Genomic DNA, 17,706 nt, shown 5'->3' with positions numbered 1-17,706 from the left:
TGTACAGAAGAATAAAAATGTCTTTTCTGAACATTAAAGCATGTAAATCTATTTTAGTAGACACCAAGAATGAAATGATGAACACTAAAGATTGCCATAATAGATCCTCTTTTAACAAGTGTTATTTTACAAAACGAGTACATCTGAGAATATCTAATTGTGCAAAATGGTAACTGGCATTAAATTGAACTTAAAAACAAGTAATTATTAACAGTTCAGGGATTTGTTATCATGTGATCACAAGAACACACATTTTACACAGGTGCAACGGATAACATTAACAGTGTTATTTCATTAAGGTGTTCCAGGGACACAGCCCTAGTATTGGTCTACCCGAATGCATTGGAGCCAACATCAGTATTATTAGTCATAACCTGTATATATCCTGCTCTAACAAGTCAAAATATTCTAAAAGGGTCTATACTTGATGATGACATCATTCATACTGCAGAAATGTGACAGTTTGGATGAACTGTTCTCACTTCATCTTAGGCTGAAAACAGACCGAGGCTCTATTTAAGCAATATAAATAGGGTTGTGATTCATAGCATTATTTTGTAGGTTTCTGTCTTAATGGTTCTTATATTTTATGTGTATATATATCTTTATAATTTTAACTGTAACGTAATCTAATTTCCCCCCGGGGATCAATAAAGTATTCTCATTCTGATTAACAGACTCGGTTTTCAAGAAGGAGTTAGTTTTAAAATAGTTTGTAGTTGTGAGCCACATTATAGACATAATATAACCTCTTATCTGTAAGTACTTCCTCAAATTTCTTTTTCTTACCAAGGTAGATCACTCCACTACATTATCGTATGACAGGAACACACGCCGATAGTGCTTAAACCACAGGAATGCCACTGCTTCTACTACGCAGTATTTTTTCCAATACAGATTACAGGGTCCTGTCATAATGAGGAGTATCTTTGTTAATTATGTGTAAATGTTATTATTTCTGGTCGAGACATACATTGAGTCTAAAAGAACTGGGTTTGTGATATTTTGGGCAGTTTGAGACAGTGCTTTGGTTGGGTTGAATGGTGAACGCAGGTTATGTTCAATGTCCAGCCGAGCTGCTTCATCCTCCTAACATCCCAGTATTTTGCTATTTTATCCATTTCAAAGGATAAATGGTAGTCTAGGGTCGGAAAGGCCCAACCCTCTTTTCTCGTTATGGGCTCTTAACTTGCTCTGTATAATCCTTGGTCTCCACTGAAAATGTTTTATTATGATATTGAATAAAAATGTATGTTTTATTTATTGTTTTCATTGATATGTATATTTTTCTTCATTTCTGAAGGCTCGTGCCAACGGGCTGCAGTCGTGTGTGATCATCATTCGGGTGTTGAGAGATTTATGTCAGCGGGTGCCCACCTGGGGGAAGATGCCCAGCTGGGTAAGTGGCTTCATCTGTCTTTTATGTCTTGACTTTTAAATTTATTTTTTTTGTGAACCTGTCTGCTCTGTATACTTTGTATGAGGGAAAATATTATGAAAATATTTATGAAAACTGATAAATGAGATGAGCTGTATCAGTATCTCTTGTAAGGAGATAGCTTGAGGATACCAAACATCTTCCTCGTGGTCTTTCTCCCTCCAGGCGATGGAGCTGCTGGTGGAGAAGGTGATCAGTAGTGCTACAGGCCCGCTGAGCCCGGGGGAAGCCATGCGCAGAGTCCTGGAGTGCATCTCCACAGGCATCCTGCTGCCAGGTCAGCCAGTTATAATGAGACATGAATACACAGATTATTTTATCTATGTGTCTGTATAATTAGGCAATAAGAGTTTTTACTCATATGATGAGACGTAAGCTTTCACAAGTCTTTCATGACAGAGCTATGACGGAATAATGATTGGGAAGAGTGGTAGTTATAGTGAACTGAAATGATGTGTGGTTTTGACAGTAATCAGTTATCAGTCATTCGAGTCATCATACTGCTCGGATGACTGGAAACTGGAAACTGCCCAAATGTTTCAAAAAGTATCACAAACTATCACAACCCACCCAAAACCATTTTTACAAACCTAATCAAATAAAAAAAGTTTCTTCGCTTAGGTGGAAAACCACCCAATCTGGCAACGCTGCATCGGATCAGACGATGTCTCCATTTGATGAATGTGAAATGCTCATTCAGAGCTTTTGTCTCATGTCATTTCTTTCTTATAATCTGTCCTTGAAAGGGGAATATTTATATATTTATTTGTTTTCTCCTCCTCCCTCACTCAGATGGACCAGGGTTGATGGACCCATGTGAGAAGGAGCAAACAGATGCTTTGGAAAGCATGATGCCTCAAGCCAGAGAGGACATAACTGCCAGCGCACAGGTACCCACACAGACCATTTATACCATGGCCACTTATTCTGATTGGCTTGAATGCGTGGATTAACTTTTAGTAATCACAGTTTAACCTGGCACCTATGACGTAGTTGGTTATTTCCTGTTCTAAATGAATGGGCCTGTATTAAACTGTAGGTAAAGAGCTTGGAGCTAGTGGTGTAACCAACAACAGCTGACAAAATAAAATAGCTGCTCAGGGAGAACCACGCAAAAATAATCTCAAATGTGTTTGGTATTTGTGTGAATCTGGACGTCCACATTGAATAACGGTAAGAGAAAGCGGGTCTTTTAAAATAATGTTGGCTATAGAGGAGCCTGAGTTTGAGGAGCAGCTGCAGGGGAACTGGAGAGGAAATGTGAGCAAAACTGAACAGAAAATCAAGAGATGGGGAGATGTGTCGGGTAAGTGTGAGAGAGAAAGACAGACAGCAAGGATATACCACTTGTTGGGTATTATCCCGTTCTTATTTTACAGCCTTGCTCCCCCTGTTTTCTGTGTGCGTCTGTGCTGTCAGTTGTCGAATAAAAACAAAAATAGCCAAACCAAACATACATGTTCCATTCCTGTTTTCTTTGGTTTCAGCATGCTCTGCGGCTGCTCGCTTTCCGTCAGATCCACAAGGTTCTGGGCATGGAGTCCCTGCCGGCGTCCAAGGCCAGCGCTCGCAACCGCAAACGTCGACGGGACGTCAGCGAAACAGGGGAGGGAGAGGGGGAGGGCAAAAAAGACAAGAAGGACGAAGCAGCGAGCGCTTGACCTCTGCCTCCAGAGCGGAGCTGTTTGCTAGTTTAGAGACTGGTAGAATGTCACAACTTAAAAAATTTTCTTATCTTCAAAACAAATCTTAACACGCAGCTATACACATATGAATATAACTGACTTTACATGTTACATGTCTGCCCTTCAATTAAGAGGAATAATATGTTGGAGGAGGACTGAAGTTTGAGAATCCGTACTGCAAATCCTTCTCCCGTATTGTGATTTCCTGCAGATGTAGTGTATTTTAAAGTGTGCACAGAAAATTGGCTCTGTTAAAAAATCATGAAAATAACTGATTGCATCATTCCATTTCATTATAATTGCACACTAACTACTGACCATTACTCCCGTGTTTATTCACCATAGTTAAACCACCACTGTCACATACAGTTGTATTGTTTTCTATGATATTAAAGCCTCCAGTAAATCATTAGCACCTTAAGCTTTATTTCCAGAGTTTGAACTCTCATGCTCTTCAGGCCAGCTCAGTTTTACCATCCGACTCTTGAGTCAGGCGTCACTGAAGTAACGTTGGTGCATGACATGTACACTAAAATGTGTTTTCAGTCTGTGTTTCAAAAAAAAAAAACGTTTGGGTTTAAGTTGTTTGAAACTGAGCGAGAGAGAGAGAGAGAGATCAGAGAAGACTGAATTTGTTTAGGATTTACATACATAAAGTACTGTGATGTTCATTGTGCCCAAGATGACACATTAGTAATAATATAGTGTGATGCTGTTGAGCAAACCTGATAAGTCTTTCCTGAACTCTTCACACCCTCTTTGCTCCCTCTGAACTCTTCTCTAAACCTTTGTCGACACTTCCCCGATACATTTTGAAAACTTGTGGGCAATTAGATGAAAGAGTTTTGAAATCCAACCAAATGCCCTCCATTTGCAGCCTAAGCTGAAGACTACACAAAAAAAAACCTCCCCCTTCAAAATTTGTCATTAAGGTTTCATCAGACTCACAAACTCTGCTTTGTGCAAGATCCCCCGTGGGGTTTTCTGTGGAGGTCACACTGGAGAGTAAATCTGTTTCGGATGAGACAAGTCTTACCTTGCACAGTCTGTAGCATGCTGAGGGAATGAAGCACTTAAGAAATGACAATGTGACTGTATGCAACCATAATTTTATCATTTTAAATAATATACCTAGTAATCATTTTTTTTCTTCCAGAGCAGAAGAGAGAAGCTTTAGTCAGAAAAATAAGACTGAATATCTACTGTAATGATCAAATGGTTATCGTCCTTTGACTTTCTTCCTTGTGCCTGCATCATGTTGTGTTTTACAGAGGTCTGACTAAGGGGAACATGTTGTTTTTGTCAGGTTAATAGTAATGATCTTATTTCACAAAGATGTAGGACAGGGAAGGGACTGTTGCACAACTCTTTGGCTTAAAAGTTGATGTGAGAGAAATTATTGTGCAGTTTTAGTTTGATTTTCATTTACCAAGAGCATCCTATATAAGTATTGCTTATTTTATTTCTGAAGGATCTATTTTTTGTATTGTTTAAACGGAAAGTGTGAACGTTGCTGTCCTATTATTTGAATGTCTTTGTAGTGTTGCCTAAAATTAAGGGGAGATATTAAAACACTTTTAAGCCACTTTGTCTCCTGGGTTTTTTTGTGTTTATCATGGTTGACGTGTAACGGACTACACGATTTGTACATTGCCATAGTACGCAATACCGTGCAAGTCATCTAAAGCATCACTTCTTGCGCCACCTCATTAAATAGGAACTACATTATCCTAAATTTTGAGGAAGTGGTTTGACAGGCTGACTCCGCGCTCGCGCCGCAACAGCAGCGGTCCACATATCTGAGATGTGAATTGGTGCTGACTCGTTATTACGCAGAAATTTACCAACAGATGTCGGAGCTGAATGAGACCAAGAGAAACTGCAGCTGCTGAGGACTTGAAATTGGTCGTGGCGGTGCTTTCTTCCAGTTTACTGCCCCAGCAGCAGCTGTCCTGAGGAGAAGAGGCTGTCAGCGTCTGTCCGCGGGGAGGTAGGTACTGAAACATTCATGTCGACAAGAAATGGACGAAACGAGCTGTCGAGGCGTTTTTCTTCTGCCTCTTACTTTTAGGAGCAGCAGGCCACGATGCTGTCACTACCTGTCTACTCACAAATACATCTTTCCACTATTGTTGTTTTCCTCGACAGTATAATACACAAACACTTAAGTTATTCAGATACAGTTTTCTCTTTGACAGGTGCTCGACCCTCCAGCCCTATTCATGACAAAGGTATGTACTGCAAAGACCAGCAGCTGTTTACTGCTGATACGGTAGTTCACGTTGAGTATAGAATAATGTAAGGGCCTGGACCAAGCCCCCATGATCTCTGAGTTACTGTGGTTAAACTGTTAAATATTTAGAGATTAAAAAGTGTTTATCTAGATTAACATGAATGTGGAAAAAAAAAGAAGAAAAAAAAGTCTGAGCTAAAGTGAAGTTTGTCAATACAGCCAGATGAATAATGTTGTTAGAATCCAATTTGATAGATTGAGATCAGTCTGTTTAACTGTCTGAACAGCAACAGTGAGATTAAATTTATTTGCAATTTATTCCATGTGCATTGGGCACAGAAAGGGAACTCAGTGGTTCTGTAAATTCTCATAGATCTCTTGATCTATTAGGTATTCAAGACCATATAAACACTGTCACTGGTTTAAAAGGATAAATATAATAGTATAAGGCAAAGAGTCACACAAATCTTCATGGAAAGAATTACGCAGTTTGATTGGAACTCTGGGTAAAATAGAGAGAGTTTGTGTAGTTGGTACATCTCCAATGTTTTAATTCAAATTTAATGCAAAGGTTGCATAACCAAGAGTTTTTAGTCAGTGAAGGAGAACATGGAAATAGCAGCAAAAATAAAGTTATTAGTAATGAATTATTTATGAGTTCATGTTTTTATATTTGCTTGGGTTTAAATTAAGCAATTCTTTGAAGGTAGGCTTGTCTAATCAACAATGGCAATTAAACTTAACACAGCAAACTAAAATTACCAGGCTCTGCTCCGTACATTTACTATAAATAATACCAAATGATATTGCTCTTCAAGAAATTATTAGGTAATAACAGACCCATAACACAAAGTTAAAAGTCTGACTCCATTATTTCAGACAGTCCCAGAGATAGTGTAGAGTTGATGTCTATGTCATTATTCTCTCTCTGCCTCTGCAGATGAACTGGGCTGCAGGTACGCAGTGCGTAGCAAAGGGAGACCACAGAAAACCCAAACCTGGAGAACTGGCGTACCACAAAGGAGACATCCTCACTATTGTTGACATGAACACAGTACTGTCATGTTTTAATCAAGCCATGTTAATTGTTTAGTAGAAGAGAAGTGATTGTTCTCTTAAAACAAAGCACATTTCATGCGCACTACTAAATGTTCCTCTTCCTCCTCTCACCATATGACACGAGACCTTTGACTGCTCTTTTGCAGAGGAAGGGATTTTACGAGGCCAGACACAACACCACAGGAGAGGAGGGACTCATCAGCTCCACCAATGTTCGTGAAAGAGAGGCTCTACGTGTCGACCCGAGCCTCAGCCTCATGCCGTATGTCTCCTCTTCCTCTGAATTTTACTCCTCTTAACTTTGAGCTGGTCACAGGAAGGCTTGCCTCTGTGTCATTATGGGCTCACATAAGCATAAATCCATCTTGTGACAACACAGTATGTGCTGATGAGCAAACAAACACTGTCTGAGGTTTAATCACTCTAACTTCCTTTTTTGGAGTGTTTGGCTGCAGCATGTTGGTTAAATCCATGAAGTCACCTCCCGCCTGTTAAAAACTAGGATCTGTGAGATGCTGGGGAGCTTTTTAGGTCCCAAATGAATATTGTATCAGCTTTATTTGCAGAGACAAAGGTTTTTTCACCATGTGCTGTCTTTCATCAGTTGGTTTCACGGGAAGATCTCTGGTCCAGAGGCGGTGGGTAAGCTGCAGCCAGCTGAGGATGGCCTGTTCCTGGTGCGAGAGTCTATCCGCCATCCCGGCGACTATGTCTTGTGCATCAGTGTCTCTGGAGATGTCATCCACTACCGGGTCATTTTTCAGGACAACAAGCTGACCATCGACCACACACAGTATTTCTACAACCTCATTGACATGATAGAGGTAAGAGAAAATGACCTGACTGCTGGATGAAAAAAAACAAAAAAACAGCTGCTGTGTTCACAACTTCTCTGAGGGTCTTTTAAAAAATGCACATATGGCCTGCTGACTAAATGTAGTCTATATTATTCAAAAAGTCAGTGTCATTTAACAGCTTCACCTGCACTTTCTTCACAAAACTTCCCCAACACTTGCAGTGTAAAGAACCTAATTTTATTGTGAGACCAAAGCTGTTTGGCTTGTGGCCTGCGATTGCAGGAGATTCAACCTCCTAAATTTAGTTCAGCTCTTTTTCCTGTATGCTCCTCGGCCAGTTGATTCTGCTCTGGTAGGTCGAAAACAGTAACAACATTCAATACAATTCATCCTGAGGTGGATTCATTTTGTATACCAAATTTCCTGGCAATCCAATCCAGTCCATTCAGTTCTTCTTCAAACGTCAACCTAATGGTGGCGCTAGAGGAAAAGTCAGAGGATCATCAAAGTCATTAGGATTCATCCTCTGAGGGCCATGAATGTCTGCGCACTGCCTCATTTTGAGGGGTCATAAGCCAAAAAAGGTTGGAAACAGCTGCCATAGAAACTGTGATGGCTGCTGTATTTATGTCCGCCTGAAAACCACCAGTATAAATATATATAGCATGTGTCGAACTGAAGCACGGACAGGAAAACTTTTGACGCACAGCACTTTTTTGGTTTGTCTGTATTTGGCCTGTGTTTGCGTGAGGGTGTATTTTGAGACAACAGCTCTCTGCAGCATATTTTGCAGCTTATCAGCAAACTACAGATGACCTCAGGTCTGAGTAAGACTAGCTGACTTAGTCCTTTGAGGAAACAGAAGGAGGATAGTCAAGATTAACATTTGGGCTGAATCATGTTACACTGTAACTGCTACTGCCCCAGTGCAGTTTAATTCAGACGCTGCCTTCATGCTTTACTGTGTGGCGGTTATTCCCAGAACTCAGGAAAACTTCAGGATTTAAACCTGAAAATCTTACAACTGAAATTAAATCAGAACCCCGACACGACTGCTCGAGGTCCCACAGAAACCCTCAATATGTGAGATTTAGAGATCAAATGTAGATGAGGACACGTAGCACACAGAGATTCAGACATGTCACTCAGTGCTGTTACATTTTTAAACTTTATAACTGCTCTCTCTCACACTACGTCTGGGTGACCCAGCCAAGGGGTTGTTACAAAACTGGGAAATATTGCTCATCCTGGTGCACTTAAGGCATTTGTTTATTACATAGCTTAGTTTTAACGGGTTCAAACAAACTTTGATTAACTTTATAAATGATGGACACATTGTTTGGCCATCGCCAAGACGCCTGCCCGTTCCTCCAATTGACAGATTAGCCATTGCCACGAGATGAAACCCCATCCGCTGCACCTACTACTATTGTAGTCCTGGTTCACATTTAAGGTCCCTTTCCTTCCCCTCGAGCAGATGATTTCTAAGGGTATATATTGCTTTGTGTTTTACTGTCACTGGTTTCTAGTAGAGCCACAGCCCTGACCACAGGTGAAATGACTTCCTGAGAACTGAGGAGGTGTTCTTGCAGAGCTCAAGCTGTATTTTCTTTGTACATTTCTTTTGTTTATAAACCTCATGCACGGTATCTGGCAACACATTCTATAAACTGAACCAAGTGTGAACATATCAGACGAAATGATATTCTAGATTTTGAAAAAACTATTATAAATAACTGTATGTTTCATGAATATCTGGTTTTGTGTTTTGCAGTTCTACTCAAAGAACAAAGGCTCTATTGCTACAACTCTTGTGAAACCCAAACAAAAACAAGGAACCAAGTCAGCTGAGTTAGAGCTGTCTAAAAGTAAGTCTGGTGTTAAGATTCGTGCCCTAATAAAAATTATATATAAACAACTGAAAACCATTTTAACAAGATGAGGGATTCTTTATTAAATCATTTAGATGAATCGTGAATCTTTTTTAGTATATCACTTATTAATAGCAGTGAGCATAAAAGCAAGTTAAAAGTGTGCGGCAGCTTTACAGTATTGTCCATGTCTCTGTCCTCTCCAGCTGGATGGCTGCTGGACATCACGAAGCTCACACTGGGAGAGAATATTGGAGAAGGGGAGTTTGGTGGTGAGCTTTCCCCTCTTGATTTTACCAGCCAATGTTTGTGCCCCACAAGGTGTATAATGAAAAAGATAAAGCAAGCTTAGAGCACACATATATATACATATATATATATAGATTTGATGGGTAAATGATGTGTGTGGTTCTCAACTGCAGCTGTTTATGAAGGGGACTACATGGGCCAGAGGGTGGCAGTAAAGACCATTAAATGTGACGTCACAGCTCAGGCCTTCCTGCAGGAGACTGCAGTTATGACGTGAGTCTGAAGATTTCATCATTTTGTAACTTCTGTCAAAATCTCCTTAATCATCTGAGGAAGCTTTGTATTAAGTGGTGATAACACCCAAAGTGTTTGCTCAGTGATGACTGAACTCAGTGTTTCCTGCTTTTGCTCTGGACTTATATTAGTTTAATGTTGTTTCACTTCTTCCAGGAAACTCCAGCATAAAAACCTGGTGCGGTTGTTGGGTGTCATTCTTCACAAAGGGCTTCATATTGTCACAGAGCTCATGATTAAGGTACAGTGAGCACATCATTTATCAGAGGTAGATTAAGATAATTATACAATATAAATATAAAACATATACTGTGCTAAGCACAACTGTTCAAAAATACATAACACAAAATAAAACCAAATATAGTAAGTGAAACCCCATAGGCTTGCCCTCTTTGACCAATATTAATCAGATAATATACAGCATTGTGGAGACCCTCTGTCTAAACAGAGAGTTGGATTCATCAGCTGTGAATAAATGTGCCTTTTTTTGGCAAAATCACAGCAGCAGCAGCAGCTGGTTAGAAAACTAAGTTAGTTATGAGGAATTTAGTTCTGGGCAATCAAGTCAAAAAATTCAAACTAAGGTGCAAAGATGGCTATGCAGCTTGTCTGCCTTTCTCTCCTGGTTAATGAAATCTGGCCAAAATCCAGAAGCCTGCTGGGGGCTTGTCCTCATCTATGGTAAGTCTTTAGGTGACATTTTAAAAACTGTGTGTCTAGAACTTAGTTTACTCACTTATAGAACCCTATTAACCTTATTTTATTGTGTGTTGCAGGGAAACCTTGTTAACTTTCTCAGAACAAGGGGACGTTCAGTTGTGAGCTCAGTTCAGCTGCTCCGCTTCGCACTGTGAGTTCAATGCTACTAATGTTCTCCACAGCAAAACATTGTGTACACTGTGGCAAGGGATGGACAGTGTAAAATTGTACAGTGTGTTCTATGAAAGTCAAACGAGAACTGCTTGTGTGTATTTGCATGTTGATGTTGCAGTGATGTGTGTGAAGGGATGGAGTACCTAGAGTCTAAGAAGCTTGTTCACAGAGACTTGGCAGCTCGTAACATCCTGGTCTCTGACGACAGTGTGGCCAAGGTCAGCGACTTTGGCCTGACCAAGATGGACACCAAGGTGTCAGATAATGTCAAGCTGCCAGTCAAATGGACCGCCCCCGAAGCTCTGCGGAAAGAGGTCAGTTTGAATAACTGCTATGCCGCTTTTCTTTTACCCTGGATTTGTTTTTCTTTTATTGTTCTGTATCTTTACATCCTGCTATACTTCACTGATTAACCGTAATTATTATTTTTCATGGTTATTTCAACTAAATACTCCAGCAGCTGATTTCAACAGCAGTTGATTCTCCTTCTTTGCTGGAAAGTGTGCTAACTATCTTTCATTTAGTGATCATCACTAAATCCTAACAATCCCAAAACAAAGTAACCACCAAAGAAACACTGGGTTTTACACATATGTTTTACTTAATTTAAAAATAAAATGAAACAAAAAAAAGAGTGTTTGTTTAATATTATTCTATTAATGGCTAACAATCATTTATTAATGCCTTGTAATTAATAAGGTAATAAGGGCCGGGTTGTTGTAGGGGCCTGATGCATATTTTCCTCCAGTGTAAGTTTTATTCAGTGCATTAATTCATCAGGATTTCAAAGTTTCCTACTCACTGAGTTTTTGAGTTCCTTTTAGAAAGGGCTACTTAATCTTTCATCATTACATACGTTTGTTTCCATCCTGCAGAAATTCTCCACAAAGTCAGATGTGTGGAGTTATGGTGTTCTTCTATGGGAGATCTTCTCATACGGTCGTCTGCCTTACCCTAAGATGGTATGTAGCACATGCAAATGTTGATGTATGCATGCGTGCGTGTGTGTGTGTGCTTGTGTCTTTACACAGTCAAATTACTGCACAACCCTTTGTTTTTAGAAACCACAGACCCCCATCTTGTCTGTATTGCTCTCTGTGTGTGTGAATGACAAAGGTTGATGTTGAGAGAAGTCACCCTGTAAGAAATCTACATTTAAGTTCTGACAAATATTTGTCATCTTCCTGACTAACATCCCACCCCAAACCCAACAGGAAGGAGTATCAAGCGTGTTACGTAATTCTGTTAGCATGTCATCTCAGGATACATGTCTTATCACATAGTAGGTGTGTCAGTGGAAAAGCTGCCAAGCCGTAGTGGTCAGTCGTCAGTGGATCAAATTAGTGCGTCTGAGCAGGAACCCACTTCAGGTCACTGTGATCATGGTACTGCGTCAGTGAGGATAGAGGTTTAGCAGAGAGACGGAGCTAACTAAAGTCCCTCTTCTGTTCTTCTGTTAGGATGAAAGGAGGACGCTAGTCTTTTCCAGTGTGGGCAGCAGGATCAGGCAGCATTAATTGAAGGGACAGTTAGAGTAGCGTGTTCTTGATCTCTTTTGCACCTTACATAAAGTGGTGTCCTTTTAAACGTAGATGACTATCTCCTTATTGCATCCTGTTTAACATTAAGGAGGGTTGGTTTATTTGGGTCATGTTTATTTTGACCTCAATTAAACTGTGCACCTGGTAATTTGTTATCTGCTGGCTGAGAGAGCGAACAGAGAGATGATCAAAATTACAAAGAGGCAGAGTATGAGTGTCTGTGTGCACACTTTATTCACCGACATAGTACAGATAAGAGCCTAACATTTTTTATTTGTAATCAAGTTTCAGAGAGTGTTTAAGTGTTTTTTTTTATTATAATACTGCCCGACTAATGAAATTTGTTTAAAATGTTTATTTCACTTACCAATATTTCAAATTTATACCGCAAACTAATGTCACCACACTTTCCACTTCCCCCTTTCCTCGTTGCTCCTGATCATGTAGTCTCTGAAGGAGGTGAAGGAGAGAGTGGAGGGGGGATATCGCATGGAGGCTCCAGAAGACTGTCCTCCTGGTGTTTACTCCCTAATGACGATATGCTGGGAGCAGGAGCCACGCAGAAGACCGGCTTTCCACAAACTGAGGGAGAAACTTGAGCGAGAGATGGGTGAACACAGCTCTAGCCCTGGGTCAGAGTGTCGAGATGGGATCAGGTCTGGATCTGGTTGCTGATCTTGGTCGTAAATCTTGAACTCACAATGAGCGGAGAAGAGTGCCGCCTCTTGGACAGCTTATCCACACATTGTTGCTCCAGGGTTGGTGTGCATTACACAAGACGAACCAGCTGAGTAAATGTTCTCATACACTTAGAGTACGATTGGATTCCTTTAACGCAGCACACAGGATGAGACAATGATTCTGGTCGTCATGTAATATCTCTAAGAAAAGGTTTAATGATTGGAGTCATGAATATACTAACTTTGCTTTAGCAGGTCTGAGCAAAGCAAAATGTGAATCAGATCATTGTATGGTCATTTTAATATTGAGACTGAAATATCTCAACAACTGTTGATGGATTGTTATGAAACCTTTATACAGACATTCCTGGTCCCCAGAGGAAAAAGTCCTAATGACTTCAGTGATCTCTTGCCTTTTCTAGTGCCACAAGTGAAATGTCATAACAAGGATTGGATGGATTGCCATGAAATTTGGTACATAAATCCATGTCCTCCCTCACAATTAGGCTGAATAACTTTGGTAAACCCTTTTTTAAATCTTGCACCATCATCTGGTCAAATTTCACTTTGTCCAATTGGTTTAAGAGCCAGTTTGTGCAAAACATTCCCAACAGCCTCATCTGTACTTTCTGTTTAGTGCTAATTATCAAACTAAGATGGTGAATATGGTAAATATTATACCTGCTTAAATCGGCAGGTTGCTGTTGTCATTGTGCACATGTTAGCATGCTGATGTTAGCATTGTAGCTCAAAGCACCACAGTGCCTAAGTACACAGAGCCATTAGCTAGCTGTAGACTCTTTCTTCTACTTGTGAGACATAGTCAAACTTTAAAGGGAAAATCAAAGGATAAAACTGGTGATATTGTACACTTTTCTTATTGTCAACAAATCACCTGAAAGCCTAAACCAATAATGACTTGATCCCTCTAACAAGTTTTGTCTGTGTAACCAAAGCCTGGTATAATTTACTCCTCTGTGCCACAGACTTCCATCATTGTCCAAATTAATTACAAACACACCAGTGAGCCACATTGTTGCACTGGGTGACATGTTCCTTCATTACCGTGAACATGGTCACTGTAGTTAACTGGAGTTGATCTCAAGTACATCGTCCTGCTGCTGTAAATACTCACTCAAGTACAAAATGTGTATTAATCCCTTGATGAAAATAGTCCCCAACAAATGCAATATTTAATCCTGTATGAATGATGAATACAGTAGAGCGTCATAATATTTTTTGAAAGACTGTACATTGATTTTGAATGACGCCACATGTTTGAATGTCAGTTCAGGTCTGATGAGAGCAACTGGGATTTAAAGGCCGTTTATTGCCATGTGAGTATCATACGTGTATGAACAGTGAATACGGGTTATTTGGATGTAATGTCACGGAGAGATGTCAGAAAAAGATGAAACATACTGTATGTAGGAAAGAGGATGGAAAGAGAGAATTGAAGAACAAGGAAAAATGTTTATCCTGGATTTAATCACAGATCAACAAAATCTGCTTGTATCCCGGCGCTAATGCTCAGCAATATGCCATGGACTCAGGGCTTAATATGAAAAATATTTAATGTTATTTCTGGTAAATAATAACTAAAGAATTTTACTTAGGGGTTTAAAGAATGGTTGGCATTTTGCTCGTGTGCAAAGAAGATTGGGAGGATTTGACAGTTCATTTGCTGCAGATACTCTGTATGCCTTTGGTTATTTCTCCTAAAGTGGGGAGCTGTTTTTACTTTTACGAAGGCCAGCAGTCACAACTTTTTTTATAATATTTTTGCCACTCTGTCCTCCACTACTTGTGGCGGACTTTGATTCAATTCATTCAAATTTGATTAAATTCATTCAAATTTAATTTGTTTCGTAAGATTAAATCTAAGGGAAATACGGTATTTATTACTACTTTCTCTTCCCTGTTTATTGGGATTTTGAGATTATAGGAGCGACTTTGTTTCATCCGCTGTCCTCTTCCAGCATCTCTTGGGATCTCTTGCTCTTTTTGCAGGTACAGAATGTTTTTTGCTTTCCTTATCTTGAAAAGAAAAGGTTTTGGACTGCAGTTGTTTATTTTACATACATAGTTATTGTATTTATTACAGGATATGTATCACTCATTTCACAATTGTCAGCCTCTTTTTAATAGAAATGCAATGAAATGTAAGACCACTCACCACAAATGAAGCTTTCTTTCTTTGGGATTATTGTCACATCACAAGACCAAACTAAAGATGTGATTTGTTTTAAGCCAAAGTAAGCCCGGTATTTGTCTCTGTCCCAGGAGACAGACCCCAAATAGAGCCTCTATCTCATGTTATACAGTGTGAGTGAGGGTCTGACACGATTTGTTCAATCTGCTGTGTTTTCCCGAAGCTCTCTAATGGGATGAGCAGCAATCTTCTGCACAAGGATTTATAAAGGAACCAAATGTTAAAAAAAAAAAAACAAACGATAATAAAAGATTTGGTGTCATTGATGGGGATGAGTTATACATTATTGGGTGGAGGATTTTTGTCCTTGCTCTTTGTCAGTGTGTGTTTTGGTAGCACTGATGTAGGGATCTAAGGACAAAGCTTTTATCCTGGTACCCATATGTTAATGGGTGAGCTGAGATGTTTTTCTCAGAGTCTAATGCCTTTTCAAGGTATGCTCTTCTACTAATACTTAGTGAAGAGCTAATCTGTCGAAGCATTGGCATAAGAGTGAGCTGTGAGTTGTTGCTTTCAGTTTTTCCTAAAGAGAGAAAACACAGAGGTTGACATTCAGTGCTGTCCATAAGTGGTAGGACAGTGAAAGTGCTGACTTTCAGTTTTAATTTTAGGATGTTAACATGTAGGAAATTGGAACAATGTTTATTGTGTGTATATGTTTTACACAATTGTCCCCCAATTATTAGGGGAACAACTGTATTTGGACAATTTAAGATCACATTAAAATCTCTGTCTGTAATATGATACTCTTGCCTTTAAGTAGATTGTGGTCATCTCAGAGGTCTGAGGTCAAGTTAGGTCCAGCTCACTGAGCCAATGTAAGTACATAATATGCTCTTCTTAGAAAACCAGAAAAATCATCTCAGCAGCTGCTCATCCCTCGGGAGCTTCTTTCCTCTGCTTCAGAAATCTACTATGCAGCCAGGTTGTGGCAAAAATTCAAGATAACTAAATGAATAATAATGAGCTAATTAAAGCTGTTCTCTCTGGTTACAAGAGACACTGTAACAATTTTTAGTTACTTTTCCTTTTTTTTCACTTTTCCTTTTATACTTCCACTCCACTACATTTCAGAGACAAACATTGTACTTTTTACTTAATTATATCTTTCTTAAATTATGACTTTACATACTAAATATATTATATACTTTCTTAAATATGACACAGATTAAAATACTCAACAGTATAAAAGTAGGTAAAATTACTAAATGACTTAATTAAAATTAGCAGATTTTTCAATTTTACTTTAAAATTTTGAACGCAGAGCTTTCATTTGCAACAGATTTTCACAGGGTGGTATAGCTACTGTTACATAAGTTAGGTAGAAGATAAGAATAATTTTTCCATCCCTGTTAGCCACACTAGTTTAGCCACCCTGGTGTGGTGGTGGTCAGTGAATCCTTTGGTTTGTCGGTCCACCACAGAGGTCTCGAGAGAAATATCTCAATAGCTATTAATTGATGTACATGAAGGTTGGTGTGGGCATTCATGGTTATGCAAGTAGTGTATTTCGAAAACTGTTGAACCATTTCTCTCTTTTCTTTCCATGATCTTACTCATGAAAACCTTAAAGAAGTCAGATTACAAAAAATGCACAAACATTGGTATTTGTGCACATTCACACACTTCTCTTCAAGATATCTGCAATGGCTACTGTTTAGAATGCTAAAGAAATTATTTTTATATTAGTTGACTGGTAATACCACAGAGATCAATAATCCATTCAGGAGTCAACAGGCTCACTGCCTGCTAAAATGCCCTAGGAACTGTGTGAAGTATGTTTAGCCAAGAACATACTGTACAGTACCAAGTAGGTCAGGCTTAACACAGTGCGAATAAGTTTTGGATTGGCCACTTCACAGGCAACAGATCATACTTGTCCATGAGTGGAATTACTGCACCAAAAAAGGGAAAGTAAATGAGGTTTTCACTTTATCATCTCTGTCACAGACTTCAATTATTGCCAGCATTTCAAAATCACATTTTCTCTTATGCATGCCTGTCTTTGTAATGGTCCTAGTCATCATGTAGTAATTGTTCCTGAGGACACAACTCAAATTGAGACAATTTGAATTAAATATGTCAAGAAGAATAAAGTTAACGCTGGGAGGCTAAAATATTTCTGAAACAACTTACATCCTAACGGTGAAGAACAAAACTTTACTAGGGAAAAAATAGTCCACGTTTTTCAAATTTGTTGTCATACAACAACAGCAAATATTTTGCTGCTGACAGTCATTGTAACAGGTATCAGGACAGGATGAACTTAAACATGCTGTCTCTGTGAACAGTGTGAAAGCTTACCCTGCTGGGGGGGCAGCAGTAATTCAATTACAAGAATAAGGTTAAGAGCAGTCTGTCTTTCTCATCTGTCTCAATGTCTGACATTAGAGGTGCTTGCGTGACAAGGGGACTGACTATGGGAAAAAATTTATTTTGACACATTTTTACATTTACTTTTTACTACACATATATTTTCTATTAAATAGATAATAATTCAGATAAAACTGCACACTGTACAACAGACACAGGCCTATATAATAATTTACTGACTGCATACTGTGTAACTGGCCATATAGGTGTAGCAGTAAGGCAATGATACCTCTCACCCCACCCTTACTATGACTGTCCTGATGTACACCTGAGCAGAGGAGTAATGAAGTTGTTTTGGCTTCAGTCTTGAAAGACTACCTGTGATGTCAGAGTACAACTTTGAGCATGACTTCTAAGCCCGTGGCTCTAATAATCCTCAAATGGATCAAAATCCGCTTCTT

General features: G+C 39.3%; 2 protein-coding genes across 6 annotated transcripts in view; both read left to right on the top strand.

Annotated features, from left to right (window-relative positions):
* Window positions 1–4,708, top strand: part of zfr2 (zinc finger RNA binding protein 2) — a 20,445-nt gene extending 15,737 nt beyond the window's left edge. For all 4 annotated transcript variants that reach the window (XM_023400043.2, XM_023400042.2, XM_023400041.2 and 1 more), the window contains exons 16-19: window positions 1,304–1,399; window positions 1,604–1,715; window positions 2,231–2,328; window positions 2,926–4,708. In XM_023400043.2, the coding sequence (XP_023255811.1) occupies window positions 1,304–1,399; window positions 1,604–1,715; window positions 2,231–2,328; window positions 2,926–3,099 (480 nt within the window). In that variant the 3' untranslated portion in view covers window positions 3,100–4,708. The remainder of the gene's footprint in view (window positions 1–1,303; window positions 1,400–1,603; window positions 1,716–2,230; window positions 2,329–2,925) is intronic.
* Window positions 4,709–4,895: 187 nt separating this feature from the next.
* Window positions 4,896–15,943, top strand: matk (megakaryocyte-associated tyrosine kinase). 2 transcript variants are annotated; one of them, XM_087172243.1, is made up of 13 exons: window positions 4,896–5,113; window positions 5,322–5,354; window positions 6,297–6,410; window positions 6,562–6,677; window positions 7,020–7,239; window positions 8,987–9,080; window positions 9,290–9,355; window positions 9,506–9,605; window positions 9,783–9,867; window positions 10,403–10,476; window positions 10,708–10,813; window positions 11,375–11,461; window positions 12,488–15,943. In XM_087172243.1, exons 2-13 carry the CDS (start codon window positions 5,346–5,348, stop codon window positions 12,713–12,715), a joined length of 1,299 nt encoding a protein of 432 aa, XP_087028369.1. In that variant the 5' UTR covers window positions 4,896–5,113; window positions 5,322–5,345; the 3' UTR covers window positions 12,716–15,943. The 2 variants fall into 2 exon arrangements, with proteins under 2 accessions (XP_087028369.1, XP_023255786.1); XM_023400018.2 differs by having other exon boundaries at window positions 10,618–10,813.
* Window positions 15,944–17,706: the final 1,763 nt, after the last annotated feature.

This window comes from Seriola lalandi, unplaced genomic scaffold (assembly GCF_002814215.2).
Source record: "Seriola lalandi dorsalis isolate HSWRI2012SDOR001 ecotype SW California unplaced genomic scaffold, Sedor1 jcf7180002052130, whole genome shotgun sequence".
Lineage (NCBI taxonomy): Eukaryota > Metazoa > Chordata > Actinopteri > Carangiformes > Carangidae > Seriola > Seriola lalandi.
Note: the sequence above shows the minus strand (reverse complement) of the source record. Positions and strands in the feature narration are given on the sequence as shown.